Source organism: Columba livia, chromosome 2 (genome assembly GCF_036013475.1).
Source record: "Columba livia isolate bColLiv1 breed racing homer chromosome 2, bColLiv1.pat.W.v2, whole genome shotgun sequence".
In the NCBI taxonomy this organism is placed as follows: domain Eukaryota; kingdom Metazoa; phylum Chordata; class Aves; order Columbiformes; family Columbidae; genus Columba; species Columba livia.
This window is the reverse complement of record NC_088603.1, coordinates 6,415,384-6,428,656: the sequence shown is the minus strand read 5'-3', so window position 1 is coordinate 6,428,656 and position 13,273 is coordinate 6,415,384. Positions and strand designations below refer to the sequence as shown.

At 44.5% G+C, this 13,273-nt stretch overlaps 1 protein-coding gene across 1 annotated transcript; it reads right to left on the bottom strand.

Annotated features, from left to right (window-relative positions):
* Window positions 1–22: 22 nt before the first annotated feature.
* Window positions 23–12,124, bottom strand: GORASP1 (golgi reassembly stacking protein 1). The gene is made up of 9 exons (XM_065050378.1): window positions 11,883–12,124; window positions 7,308–7,388; window positions 5,810–6,013; window positions 5,055–5,141; window positions 4,570–4,700; window positions 3,901–4,042; window positions 2,955–3,099; window positions 2,449–2,607; window positions 23–1,829 (listed from the first exon to the last, which is right to left on the bottom strand). The coding sequence occupies exons 1-9, from the start codon at window positions 11,943–11,945 to the stop codon at window positions 1,546–1,548; spliced, it is 1,296 nt and encodes a 431-aa protein (XP_064906450.1). The 5' UTR covers window positions 11,946–12,124; the 3' UTR covers window positions 23–1,545.
* Between the last annotated feature and the right edge of the window lie 1,149 nt (window positions 12,125–13,273).

Below are 13,273 nucleotides of genomic sequence, written 5' to 3'. Positions count from 1 at the left end.
AAGCAGGGTGGACACAGACTGCTGCAAGTGTTGAAGTCTTTTATTACTGTGACATTTGAGATATAGTGTGAGTTTTGACATTCTCCCCTCTGAAACTTCTAAAGGTTTGTAGTACAGCACCACTCAAATGAGCTACTACCAGCTTAGAAAACAGTTTTGACAAAGGGGTTAAGACTAGAAACAGTCCTAAATAAACAACAAATAGATTGCTTAGATGTCAACAGGCTGTAAGACCAAACAAACTTAACAATAGCTTAAATTACATTTATTTTTAGTGTTTGGCCGTTGACCCTTGTAGCAGTCAGTTGGGAGAAGAGGAAATTTATTTTAGCGACATAGAAGAAACAAATCTGTTCACTATGAACACACCACTTAGCAGAGCAGACTTGAAATCTCTTCATTCTACTGCCTGCAGGTAGGGCTTAACACATTATTCTTTAAATAATTCTCTTAATGTATGGAAGATTCTCACCACACTAACGGTACCAGCTCTAGTGAAGTTATTCTTAATTAACAGATTTAAAATCCCATGATAAATGGCTGCCCTGATGCCTATAGAAACACCTATGCGTTTCATTGTTCATGTTTACTGTTACATTCAGAAGCTGTTTGAAGACAAGTGCAAAACAAAAAAGCTACAAAAAGCAAGAGGTGTTGCTGCACTAACATTTTCCATCCCCATTTCTTTGTGTAAAACCAGAAATAGGTACTAAGAAAAGCATCACTAAGGAAAAGCCATTTCTCTGTCACTACAGAAACGAAGACACATTCAACTCCACTGAGAGGTTAATCACCCTGAAAACACATGGGCCTGACCTAAAATCATCTTTGACTTCAGTTTGTTTCAAACAACCCTCATAATTTCCTCCCCCCACCTTCTTTTTAACTGTACGATCACCACATGATCCATCGAAGAGTTGAAGTGAACGACAGGACCCACCCACACGATGTTGTCCCATCTATATGCTGCACCTTCAAACCATAGGGTAGATGCAAAGAAGGTACGTGAATAACTGTTACAGATAAGGGACGCTAAAACAAGAAAAACAACAGGAATAAAGATAACGTGGGGTAGGAAAGGGCCGTGGAAGACGTAAGACCTGTCAAATCAATGTGTACCATTAGAAAAGCTTTCTAGCAAGTCAAAACCATCAATATTTTTTAATGCCATCAATCATACTGAGAAAATCATCATTAGGTGTTCAGGCAGCGTGCCTTCCCAAATACATTCAGGAGCATTTGTAGGCAAATGTGAGTTCAGGAACTCAACATTTTGCCCATCTCCAACTTTTTTCTGCATTGATTTCTCCATTAAATTGGTGATTTTGGCAGCATCCAAAGTTTCAACACAGCTGCTCAATCATTTAACGATTGGAAAAGACAGTAAGGTATGTATTTCATACGATTTCTTTTATAATATTGTCTTACACTAACAAAATAGAATCACTGTAATTCTTTCAAAATCTTTCAAGATTATTTCAAGAAAAATATTCCAAGCTGTAGCATTACAGCATGTACAGTCTGTAAACAAAAGCAGCATCCATTTCACTCATGATCTTGTGCAGCTTCTTCCTCTCTCTGTTCACTTGCTGCTTCGTCATCTGGTTTCACCGGAGTCGTGGTTAACGAGCTCTCAATATTGTCTACGAGCAGCTTTTCTCCTTCGTTATCGGGATCAGTTCCTACTGTTGTGCTTGAAGAAATTTCATCAGGAAGAGCAAAAGAAGGTAAAGATGGAATTGAAGGCAGTGGGTTGTCCAACTCGTGCTGCTTGGCGGAGCCTTCAGAAGACATGGTTACATCTTCAGGGTCCAAAGCCGTGGCATTTTCTGGAAAAATAGAAATAGTTTGTAAAAATAAAACAAACCCAAAAGCTGTCAGGCCAACAGGCAGTGCCTCTGGTTACCACACATCTAGAGAATCAGCTTGATTGAGATTCCTCGCACAAAAATGTCACCAGATTCACACCGTCCAATACACGGGCTGCGTTTGCTGCGTTCTGCCCAAATCCAGAAAAATCCGATGGTGAGAGTAGGTTTCTAAGAGACCACAAACCATTTGGGCTGCTGGATTCCTATGCTAGAGATGTTTTCTTTTGTACTACAAGTCTTATTCACCCCACCTTTCAAAGGGAAAGGAAGTCATCATGTGAAGGTATTTTTGTTTTTAATAGAAAAGTCACTGCCACTTTGTTTTCAGTTGACAACTGTAAAGAGAAGCCTGTGATACAAAAAACTCGGTTACACTGATTTTAGAAATACCTCCTTTTAAGGTCAGTTTAATTTGGATCATCAACATTTTAATTTAAAGAAAAAGACACCCATTCTATAATCTTATAAAAAAGCCTTATTAGTTTTTGTCCACTTCTACACCTGATTTCTGCTACTTTTTCCATTGTGTTTCCAGAAATGAGGTCAGAGGTCTAAAGGAAATCTTGAATACACTCACCAAAATAACCAGAAGTGTCATTGTTTGACATCATTAACTCTTCAGTGCCCACTAAAGCATCTGCTGCTGGCACGTTGAAGGAGGCAGGTGAAGCCATGCTGGACACTCTTGATACATCAGTGAGTTCAGGGAATGAAAGACCAGACATATCTAGAAATCCTGAAGGAGAAAGCAAATATTAGTCCTGGTTTAGATACAACATAAAATTATCAACTCAAAAAGACATGTCATACCCAGACTCAAGTCAGTGATGTCCCCTTCCCACTAAATGCAAGTAAATTTAACCTAGAAGTTGGCTGTCATCAGTGGAAAGACTTCTGCAGAACATTAACCTCAGTCAGGCTCCTAGTGCCCAATTCTACAGTTCTGAAACCCACTCAAGTCAAAAAACTTTAGGGAAAACCACCAGCAATGCTTGTAGTTCTGTATTTAAGTCTCAAACCACATTAGTTGACTTAGATGACCTCTAAAGAATCACTGAAAAAAAAGCACCAAAGAAAATATACCTGGATCCATAACTCTCTGGAGGGGGGGAGGAGGAGAGAGTGTGCTTTCTGGTGAGTAACTACTCATTTCTTGATCTGAGGAATGATCCAAGTTTGTGACTATTTCAGAGTTGTCACTCTCAGAAGTTGGTGCCAATAATGGAGTCTGGAATAACACAGTAAGAAGGAAAACCATCTTTTGATATTGAAAGCTTCACCTGAAGGCAACCTTCCTATGAAAGCATTCTGCCTTGGTCTCCAAGTACATGAATTCAGAGAGAACCTATGAGGCTGAAAGTGATACTCAAGCCACTGATTAGGACATGTTCCGATGTAGCCTTTTAAAGCCAGTTAGTTCTTAGAAGAACAATCCACACTTAAGCTTTTCTTAAGAAATTTTTGACACTGAGGGTGGTGAAGCACTGGCCCAGGTTGGCCAGAGAGGTGGTAGATGAACCATCCCTGGAGACATCCCAGGCCAGGCTGGACGGGGCTCTGAGCAACCTGAGCTGCTGAAGATGTCCCTGCTCATGGCAGGGGTTAGACCAGATGAGCTTCAGAGGCCCCTTCTAACCCAAACTATTCTGTGACTCTGTTTTACTTCCTAGTGAGAAGAGTATTCTTCTAATTAACTGATACAGCTGTAATATGCAAGTCTTCAAAATAGGAAGAAAATATCTGGCAAAAATTCATATCGGCCAACGCTGGTGAAAAAGTAATAATAATATATGTAATTGCACCCAAATGCAGTGAGGAATATGGCAGAATAGCGGCTGAAAGTTTTAGAAAATAAAACATTTCTTGCTTGTGCTACTCTTCCTGTCATGTGTTCAGCATCATGGGCTCCCACTTTCCCTTCACCCAGCTCATCAAAATTGTGTGCTGCACTCAAATATACTGTATTATGAATGTTCCAACAGATAGAAAAGTGTGAAGCTCCAGAGAACGTAACTAATTCCTGACATACCTCTGTGTAACCATTAGTAGACGGTACAGGAGTTCCAGCTTCTGGCAAGGGTGAAGGTGGTTTGCTCTCTGGCTTTTTATTTGACACTATAGATTGTGTTGGAATTCGGTGCAAATAGCCATATCCAATACCACATCCTAAACTGTACAAGAAAAGTAAAACAAGACTTGAAAAAAAAAGTGTTCTTAACAAAGCTAGTATGTGTTTCAAATTTGGAAGAGATTGAGTCATATTCTACTGCAAAACCCACCTACCTGCAAGAATAATTTCACTTTTAGCACTTGAGGAGCACTCTGCAATTGACCCTTAGACATATGTAATTTACCTTTCAGTTACAAAATACACTATCTGATCAGGTTTGGATTTTGTTCTCGCTTTAACTGAACGTTTGACTGTGAGAACACAGCTAGTGAATCTACTACCAGGGAAGTCACCACAGGTTTTGCCGCTGGTTTCCACTCAAACAGGATTAGATCCAGAACACGCCTAATTCCTAGTTCTAAGCTTTCTTTTTTTTTAAGGAAATATGAACAGTTTTGTATGAAAAGTCTAAGAAAACAAGGCTTAACTTGAAAACAAATTGTAATCAATAATAATAATACTCTTAACATCTCATTTACAGTGAGTATATAACCTGTCATCAGGCAGTGACTGTCCGGAGATCAGTACCTTCCTTCTCCACCCCAAGCTCCATTGGGAGTCACAACTACCTCTCGAATGGAATCTGCTTCAGTGTTATAAACCATCAGCTTCAGCGGCTTCCCCTCATGGGATTCAATCAGGGAAAAGAAATCCTCTGACTAAGAGAAAAAAGAAAAACAGTTATTAAACTCAAATGTGTAAGATAAGTAGCTGGAAACAATTTAGCATTTTACAGTTATTTACTTCAACATGACATATTAAAAACTCAAAGACAGACTTAACACTCACTGGTGTAGTTTGACCGTTAGGGGCAACTTTTTTACTGTCCGATTAAAAAAGATAATGTTTAGCTCAACCGTAAGGCATCTGTCATAACCATCAACCTCCCAAAATCTCCAAAAACTATCCCCATACATTTGATGGACACGCAATTAGGTTTGTTAAAAAAAACCCTACAACATACATTTTGGCAGCATGAAAACAATCAGTGCTTGAAGGAACACGCGCCCTACCTCCTGAAGAATCTGATCAGATCCAACGATGTAGTCGGTGTACGGCTGGAGACCAGCAAGAGCCGCAGGAGATGTGGGTTCAACATCCTGTGAAAGAACAACACGTATCATCAGCAGGATACGCTACCCCAAGATCAAAACTGAAATCTACCTCCAAAAGCAACAGAAGGAAAGAAGTTTTTTATGGATGGGATAAAACAGGAGCCCTCGAACAGTCTACATCTACGTGTGACATCTTGTAAAACATGCTGAATGAGAAAGACCAAGATAATATCAATTCAAAATGAAATAGTCTGAAGATGTTGAAAAGTTGCATTTATTTAAACAACCAGAAACATAAGAGTCTTTCCTATTCTTTCCTACTCTCAGCTCTCCCTCTTCATTTTCAATAATTTGTGGTGCTTTTTGTAACATTAATATTACTTTGATGAACTTGAGCCAACACAGGGACACCTATTGAGCCAGAATACTTTTCGCTTTTGCCATTGATTCTTTAACATGAGATGAAAAATTCTTTTCCCCATCAAAAACTCTTTGGTCTGGCTGGGATGAAATGAGTTTTCTTCACGGCAACAGGCAACACTAACAGCAACCCACTACTTGTCCCTATTCAAATAGCTCAAACTTTCAAGGCTGTGTTCCCTTCTTCTGTGCAATTTCAGCATCGTACTTCTACATATAAGTAACTTCTAAACATTACACTTTCAAATAAGGTTTTATGAACATTAACAAGCCACCAAAAAATTCTGTCTCACCAAAACATGCCACACGTGTTCATTGGCTCCCTGGAAACTGCAGAACCTCACGCTGGCTCCTAGAAGACCTTGTCCTCCCCACATGTTACTGGGGATCACCTCCACCTCTCTTACTTTCATTGTTTTGATATTATACACCTCCAGCTTCACTGCTTTTTCAGCATTCGCCTTCAGCAGATCTTTCAACATATTGTTTTCTTTATTCTGTAGAGCACAGAAAGAGATACATGATTAACATTATTTCTAGTTGCACCAGTAACACAGACATCACACCTGTGACAGAATTTAGAATCACAGAATAGTTTGGGTTGAAGTGACCTCCAAAGCTCATCCAGTGCCACCCCTGCCATGAGCAGGGACATCTTCACCAGCTCAGGTTGCTCAGAGCCCCGTCCAGCCTGGCCTGGGATGTCTCCAGGGATGGTTCATCCACCACCTCTCTGGGCAACCTGGGCCAGGCTCTCACCACTCTCATTGTCAATAATTTCTTCCTCATGTCTGGCCTGAATCTCCCCTCCTTTAGTTTAAAACCATCAACCCTTGTCTTATCGCAACAGGCCCCTTTTAATTTGAATACAATGAACTAAACCCATCAAAGTTTAGGCTCTGTGTTTCACAATCAGTCCCAGCAGTTCAATTTTCTTTTATTAGAAAGAAATCAACACTGTCAGCTCATGTCCCTTTATACAAGTAATTACTGTTACTTAGTTTCGTCACTTACTTTGCTGTTCTACATAACATCAGCAATATTAGATCTCGACTGTGCAGTCATAAGGATAAGCAGCAACATTTTACTTCACACCACTAATCCCAGTCCACACTCAATAACACTTCAAAGCCATCGCAAATTGGCTGTGAAAAGACAGATTACTTGGGAGCAGCCTAGAGAACTATAATTGTTTTTGTCATGTTAAAAGATCGACTGTGATCTTCCACCATTACAATGATCACTTCAAAAAAGACACCTCTACTGATAAAAGCAAGACAATAAATTCAGCTTGTTTGGAGCTAGGATGAAGCACACAGCCAAAGCTGTGAGCCTTTTAAACCAAAAATCAACTCTTCTTCCATACCTCACCATACAAGAACTGTGTTCCCACTCCTAAGTATAAGCAGACAGGCCACGACTCTTTCTCACGTTCTATCAAATGTTGAAATAAGTTTGTTTAAACAAATGTTGAGCTCTTACCATTGACTCGCCCATTCAATAGTCACATTGTGGCAGAAAATAAGCATGAATGAGTAATATAATAAACATTGTGTTAACGTGTTAAGAAGTTAAGGTGACTAAAGGCATAAATGAGACTTCCCTCAAATTTGGATCCAGCCAGAGAGGAGACTTTGAACACCACCAAGTTTTCCTTTACCTTGTTAATGTCTTACACAATGTCCACTATGAAAACTTTCTTTATTGTGACAGCTTTGACTTCTACGTTTCATCACTACAATACACATATTTCATGCAGGGGAAAAAAAAAATGAATTATTTGAGGCTTACAAGCCTAGTGTGTCCTATCGCAATGATGAAATCAAAGTAAGGTTCCAGTCCTCCTTGTTGAGCTGGGGAGTTTTCTTGAACCTGCAAAACAGATTTTATTCTTATTATACACTGAGCTCTAGTTACATTAAGTGGCAATGTTAATCTTTACACTTGATTCAATATTTACTTTTGAGTTCAACCAGAGATGTGACACCACGTAACAGACATCAGGAAGCAGTCCACAATTGTGAACTTAGTTTTATAGAACCTGATGAAATTTAACAAGGGAAAGTGTAGAGTCCTGCATCTGGGCAGGAACAACCCCAGGTTCCAGTATAGGTTGGGAAATTACATATTAGAGAGCAGTGTAGGGGAAAGGGACCTGGGGGTCCTGGTGGACAACAGGATGACCATGAGCCAGCACTGGGCCCTTGTGGCCAGGAAGGCCAATGGCATCCTGGGGTGTATTAGAAGGGGGTGGTTAGTAGATCGAGAGAGGTTCTCCTTCCCCTCTACTCCGCCCTGGTGAGACCACATCTGGAATATTGTGTCCAGTTGTGGCCCCTCAGTTCCAGAAGGACAGGGAACTGCTGGAGAGGGTCCAGCGTAGGGCAACAAAGATGATTAAGGGAGTGGAGCACCTCCCTTATGAAGAAAGGCTGAGGGAGCTGGGGCTCTTTAGTTTGGAGAAGAGGAGACTAAGGGGGGGCCTCATTAATGTTTATAAATATATAAAGGGTGAGTGCCATGAGGATGGAGCCAGGCTCTTCTCGGTGGCAAACAATGATAGGACAAGGGGTAATGGGATCAAGCTGGAACACAAGAGGTTCCGCTTAAATTTGAGAAAAAACTTCTTCTCAGTGAGGGTAACAGAGCACTGGAACAGGCTGCCCAGGGAGGTTGTGGAGTCTCCTTCTCTGCAGACATTCAAAACCCGCCTGGACATGTTCCTGTGCGACCTCACCTGGGTGTTCCTGCTCCAGCAGGGGGATTGGACTGGATGATCTTTTGAGGTCCCTTCCAATCCCAAACATACTGTGATACTGTGATGTACAACTAGTGTCCTAACTAAGCTGTAAAAGAGAGGTATTGAACCCCATACAAGACACAAGTATTGTGATGCAGAGTCTGGAGCACAGAATTATTAAATATTGAGGACTTTGGAAAAGGGCTTAGTTTTCAAAGCACTGCTTCAGGATTTTATTCTGTGCTACTAACAGCCTGAGCACATTGAGAGTCCCTAATTACATCACAGCCATTTTTTACATAAACATAATTTACAATTAGGTTCCCGCAATTTACAGCACATGAGAACAGGAACACTAAAAGAAATTATGCTACAAACATGTGACTAACCACAAATACTGGTCAAGAAGATTGCCATCTCTTACGGAAAATCCATAAGAACTAAGAGTTGCAACACCTCAATTTCACTATAAGCAAGTTATCGTAAAACAGATATAATAAGGAGATCTAGAGAATAGCTATTAAAACACATTCACACCAGGAAAAAATAAACACCAGAAATTACACAGGAACTTGATACATGCAGAGTATATGAGAGTACACTCACTTCAAGGTATATTAACAAAGCAACATAACTTTAAGAGAACTATTGCAAACATGCTAACAATTCATTCTGCGTGTAACTTTACTTTTTGTGAACTCAGCAGCAGAGCCCATAACCTGCAATATATCTGACTCCTAAAATGCCACCCCACAATTTAAGTGCTAAGGTAGAAACCACGCATCATCTAAACTAAAATGTTAATTGCTAGCAAAGTTAAAACTGCTATATCTTACATTTGGTGTTGTGTTACTAACCTACCTTTTTTTCCATAATGTTGTGTTGGTATTGGGGCTTAAGCTGGCACAACTGTCTATGCAAGTTATAAAATATACCTAAGTAAGAGCATAGTTACTTCAGTAAAAGCTTTCATAGAGAAAAAAAATCATGCTTTATCACTAAACAGCCAAGACTGACCACTGTAACCACTATAACTTTCATCACAACCCTAAACTGCATGAAAAGCAAAGAGCCAGCTTGTACTGAACCAAGCTGAAGGTTAAAGAGAGTTTACCCTACACCCCAATTCTAAATAATGTGCAAGAAGCCTTACAATGAAACTAACACCTAACACAATGTCAAGGATGAAAATATACCCAAAAAGAAGTACATGGGAGCTACGATGACATCATGACATTGCTGTTGAGATGTCTAAAAGCCATACAAATTCCCCCCACAAAACCGTGAGTTGTAAGAAAAGCCTGCAGAATGTGGTTTTCAAAATGATACCATATCAAAAGCTGCATGAATTTCCTGGAGAAAAAGAAAACAAAACAAACAAAAACCCAAACCAGAACAAAACAAAAAACCCCTTCATCTCCTGCATACCGTAGGTCACTAAAATCATCCTCCAGTACAAACAACTGTGCAGCATCCTGCACTTAAAAGAAGGAAGCACTTTGTGACCATCAATTCTGATGGGGATAACTAATTGAAGGACACTGACAAAAGCAGATCACGTAACAACACTGGTACCCTAAGCACATCTGGGGATGTTGAGAAACACAAACTGCTGAAAAGCAGCACATGACAACATTTCCACTCTTATTTCAGGGAGGAAGACTGTAAACTAAATGAAATAATAACTTGCATAACTGTTAACTTACCAGCAACACCTCTGCCTATCTTTAAGCTCCAAGATACACATTTAAGCAAAGCCGTGTGCAAACAATTTGCCAGGCAGAGAAATTAAAACAAATTCACATCTAGATGCAGCACTGTGAGACACAGCCCCTCAGGAAAACACTGGCTGGAGGTGTAATTAACCCCCAGACAAGATGCTGTAAAGATCCTGAGAGAAATTAATCAAATCGTCAAGATAAGAGAATTTGAAGGGGGCAAAGGGGAGGAGGGGGAGCAACACTACTCTTACAGAATGTCCTGAGTTGGAAGGACCCACAAGTATCATCGAGTCCAACTCCTGTCCCTGCACAGGACAAGCCCACAGTTCACACTGTGTGTCTGAGGACGTTGTCCAGTCTCTTTCTTAAACACTGTCAGGCTTGGGGCTGTGACACCTCCCTGGGGAGCCTGTTCCAGTGTCCAGCACCCTCTGGGTGAAGAACCTTTTCCTCATGTCCAACCTAAACCTCCCCTGGCACATCTTCCTGACATTCCCTCGGGTTCTGTCGTTGGTCACTAAAGAGAAGAGCTCAGTCCTGCCCCTCCTCCTCCCCTTGTGAGGAGCTGGAGCCACCATGAGCTCTCCCCTCAGTCTCCTCTTCTCCAGGCTGAACAAACCAAGTGACTTTAGCTGCTCCTCATACGGCTTCCCCTCCAAACCCTTCACCAACTTCGTACCCTCTTCTGGACACTCTCCAGTAGCTTTACCTCCTTTTTACCCGGTGTCCCCAGCCCTGCACACAGTGAATGCTCCAGGTGCAGAGCAGAGTGGGACAATCCCCTCCCTGCCCTGCTGGCCGTGCTGTGCTGGATGCACCAGGACATGGGTCTCTCTTGTCTCCAGGGACACTGTTGGCTCATGTTCAACTTGCCATTGACCAGAACCCCCAGATCCTTCTCCACAGAGCTGCTTTCTAACATCTCATCCCCCAGTCTGTCTGTACAGCCAGGGTTGCCATGTCCCAGGTGCAAAATCCAGCACTTCACAGAATCATAGAATGTCAGGGATTGGAAGGGACCTCAAAAGCTCATCCAGTGCAATCCCCCCATGGAGCAGGAACACCCAGATGAGGTTACACAGGAAGGTGTCCAGGCGGGTTTGAATGTCTGCAGAGAAGGAGACTCCACAACCTCCCTGGGCAGCCTGGGCCAGGATCTGGCATCTCACTGAGAAGTTTCTTCTCATATTTAAGTGGAACGTCTTGTGCTCCAGTTTGAACTCATTACCCCTTGTCCTATCACTGGTTGTCACCGAGAAGAGCCTGGCTCCATCCTCCTGACACTCACCCTTTATATATTTATAACCATTAATGAGGTCACCCCTCAGTCTCCTCTTGTCCAGCTCCAGAGCCCCAGCTCCCTCAGCCTTTCCTCACACGGGAGATGCTCCACTCCCTTCAGCATCTTTGTTGCCCTGTGCTGGACTCTCTCCAGCAGTTCCCTGTCCTGCTGGAACTGAGGGGCCACAACTGGACACAATATTCCAGATGCGAATTGCCCTTGGTTGAACTTCACGCGGTTGGTGATTGCCCAGTTTTCCAATTTGGAGACACTTTTAAAGTGTTTCTAATTCCCTCAGAGAAGCACAAAGGGCTCTCCCAGCTGCCCAGACGTGGCAGGTGGTGGCTCCGAGCCCCGTGGCGGCGCCAGGCGGGTGTGAGGCCGCGCCGGGCGGGTCCCCGCTGCCAACCGGAGCGGAGCGGCCGCCCCTCCCCTGCCGCCGTGGCAGTTCCCCGGTAGGAGCTAACAACCGGGACCAAGCAGCACGCGGGCCCCAGGCAAGCACCTTCCCCCGCGCCGGGCCCGGCCTCCCTGAGCCGCCGCGGGCAGGAGTGGGGAAGCGAGACCCCCTGAGCCCCCCCACGGCCCTCAGTCCCCGCGGAGCCCGGTGGCGGCCGACTCACCCCGTGTACGTGGAAGCCCTCGGCGCCGCCGTTCGGGACCTCGGAGCTCGAGCCCAGCCCCATGCCCGGCACCGCGGGACGGGACGGGACGGGACAGGACCGGACACTCAAGCGGCAGCGGCAGCAACGAGCATCCCCCTCACGCCGTTCCCTCGGCTGAGGGCGTCGCAGGCCGAAGCAACAGAGTGCCGAGCGCAGCGGCCGCGCACGGCGGAGGGAGCGAGAATTCCGCTCGATTACCGCCCCCTGCCGGCCCGGTGGGGTGCGTGACGTGAAGACGCCCTTAGAGACGGGGGCGGGGCGCGGGAAGCGAGGCGTTGCCGGGGGAGGCGGGAAAGGTCCGGGCGGGAGCGCTGAGGAGAAGCCGCAGGGTGCGGGTGTCGCTGAGCTTCGTCGGGGCTTGGCCGACCCAGAGAGCCACCGAGTCATGGCCCTGAGCGGGGCTGCGGCTGCCGCCAGCCCCTCGGAGTGGGGCAGAGGCCATGGGCTCGCTCCCAGGAAGGGAAGGAGGGCGGGTGGTCTCTCGCCCTCTCTCTTGCTTGGAATCATAGAATCACAGAATGTCAGGGAATGGAAGGGACCTCAAAAGCTCATCCAGTGCAATCCCCCCATGGAGCAGGAACACCCAGATGAGGTTACACAGGAAGGTGTCCAGGCGGGTTGGAATGTCTGCAGAGAAGGAGACTCCACAACCTCCCTGGGCAGCCTGGGCCAGGCTCTGCCACCCCACTGAGAAGAAGTTTTTTCTCAAATATAAGCGGAACCTCTTGTGTTCCAGCTTGATCCCATTACCCCTTGTCCTATCATTGTTTGCCACCGAGAAGAGCCTGGCTCCATCCTCATGGCACTCACCCTTTATGTATTTATAAACATTAATGAGGTCACCCCTTAGTCTCCTCTTCTCCAAACTAAAGAGCCCCAGCTCCCTCAGCCTTTCCTCACACGGGAGATGCTCCACTCCCTTCATCATCTTTGTTGCCCTGCGCTGGACTCTCTCCAGCAGTTCCCTGTCCTGCTGGAACTGAGGGGCCACAACTGGACACAATATTCCAGGTGTGGTCTCCCCAGGGCAGAGTAGAGGGGCAGGAGAACCTCTCTGACCTACTGACCACCCCCTTCTAATCCACCCCGGGTACCATTGGCCTTCCTGGCCACAAGGGCCCAGTGCTGGCTCATGGTCATCTTGCTGTCCCCAGGACCCCCAGGTCCCTTTCCCCTACACTGCTCTCCAACAGGTCGTTCCCCAACTTATACTGGAACCTGTGGCTGTTCCTGCCCAGATGCAGTACTCAATATTTGCTCTTGAACTGGTTCTGTATGAAATCATGGAACGGTTTGGGTTGGAAGGGATGTTCAAAGCTCACCCAGTGCCACCCCTGCCATGAGCAGGG

Excerpts from the sequence above, each read along its gene's own strand:
- GORASP1 (XM_065050378.1), bottom strand. The coding sequence starts at position 11,945 with ATGGGGCTGGGCTCGAGCTCCGAGGTCCCGAACGGCGGCGCCGAGGGC. Across the intron at positions 4,701-5,054 it reads CTGATCAGATTCTTCAGGAG|TCAGAGGATTTCTTTTCCCT; the intron begins GTAGGGCGCGTG and ends TTTTTCTCTTAG. Across the intron at positions 4,043-4,569 it reads GCTTGGGGTGGAGAAGGAAG|TTTAGGATGTGGTATTGGAT; the intron begins GTACTGATCTCC and ends TTTCTTGTACAG.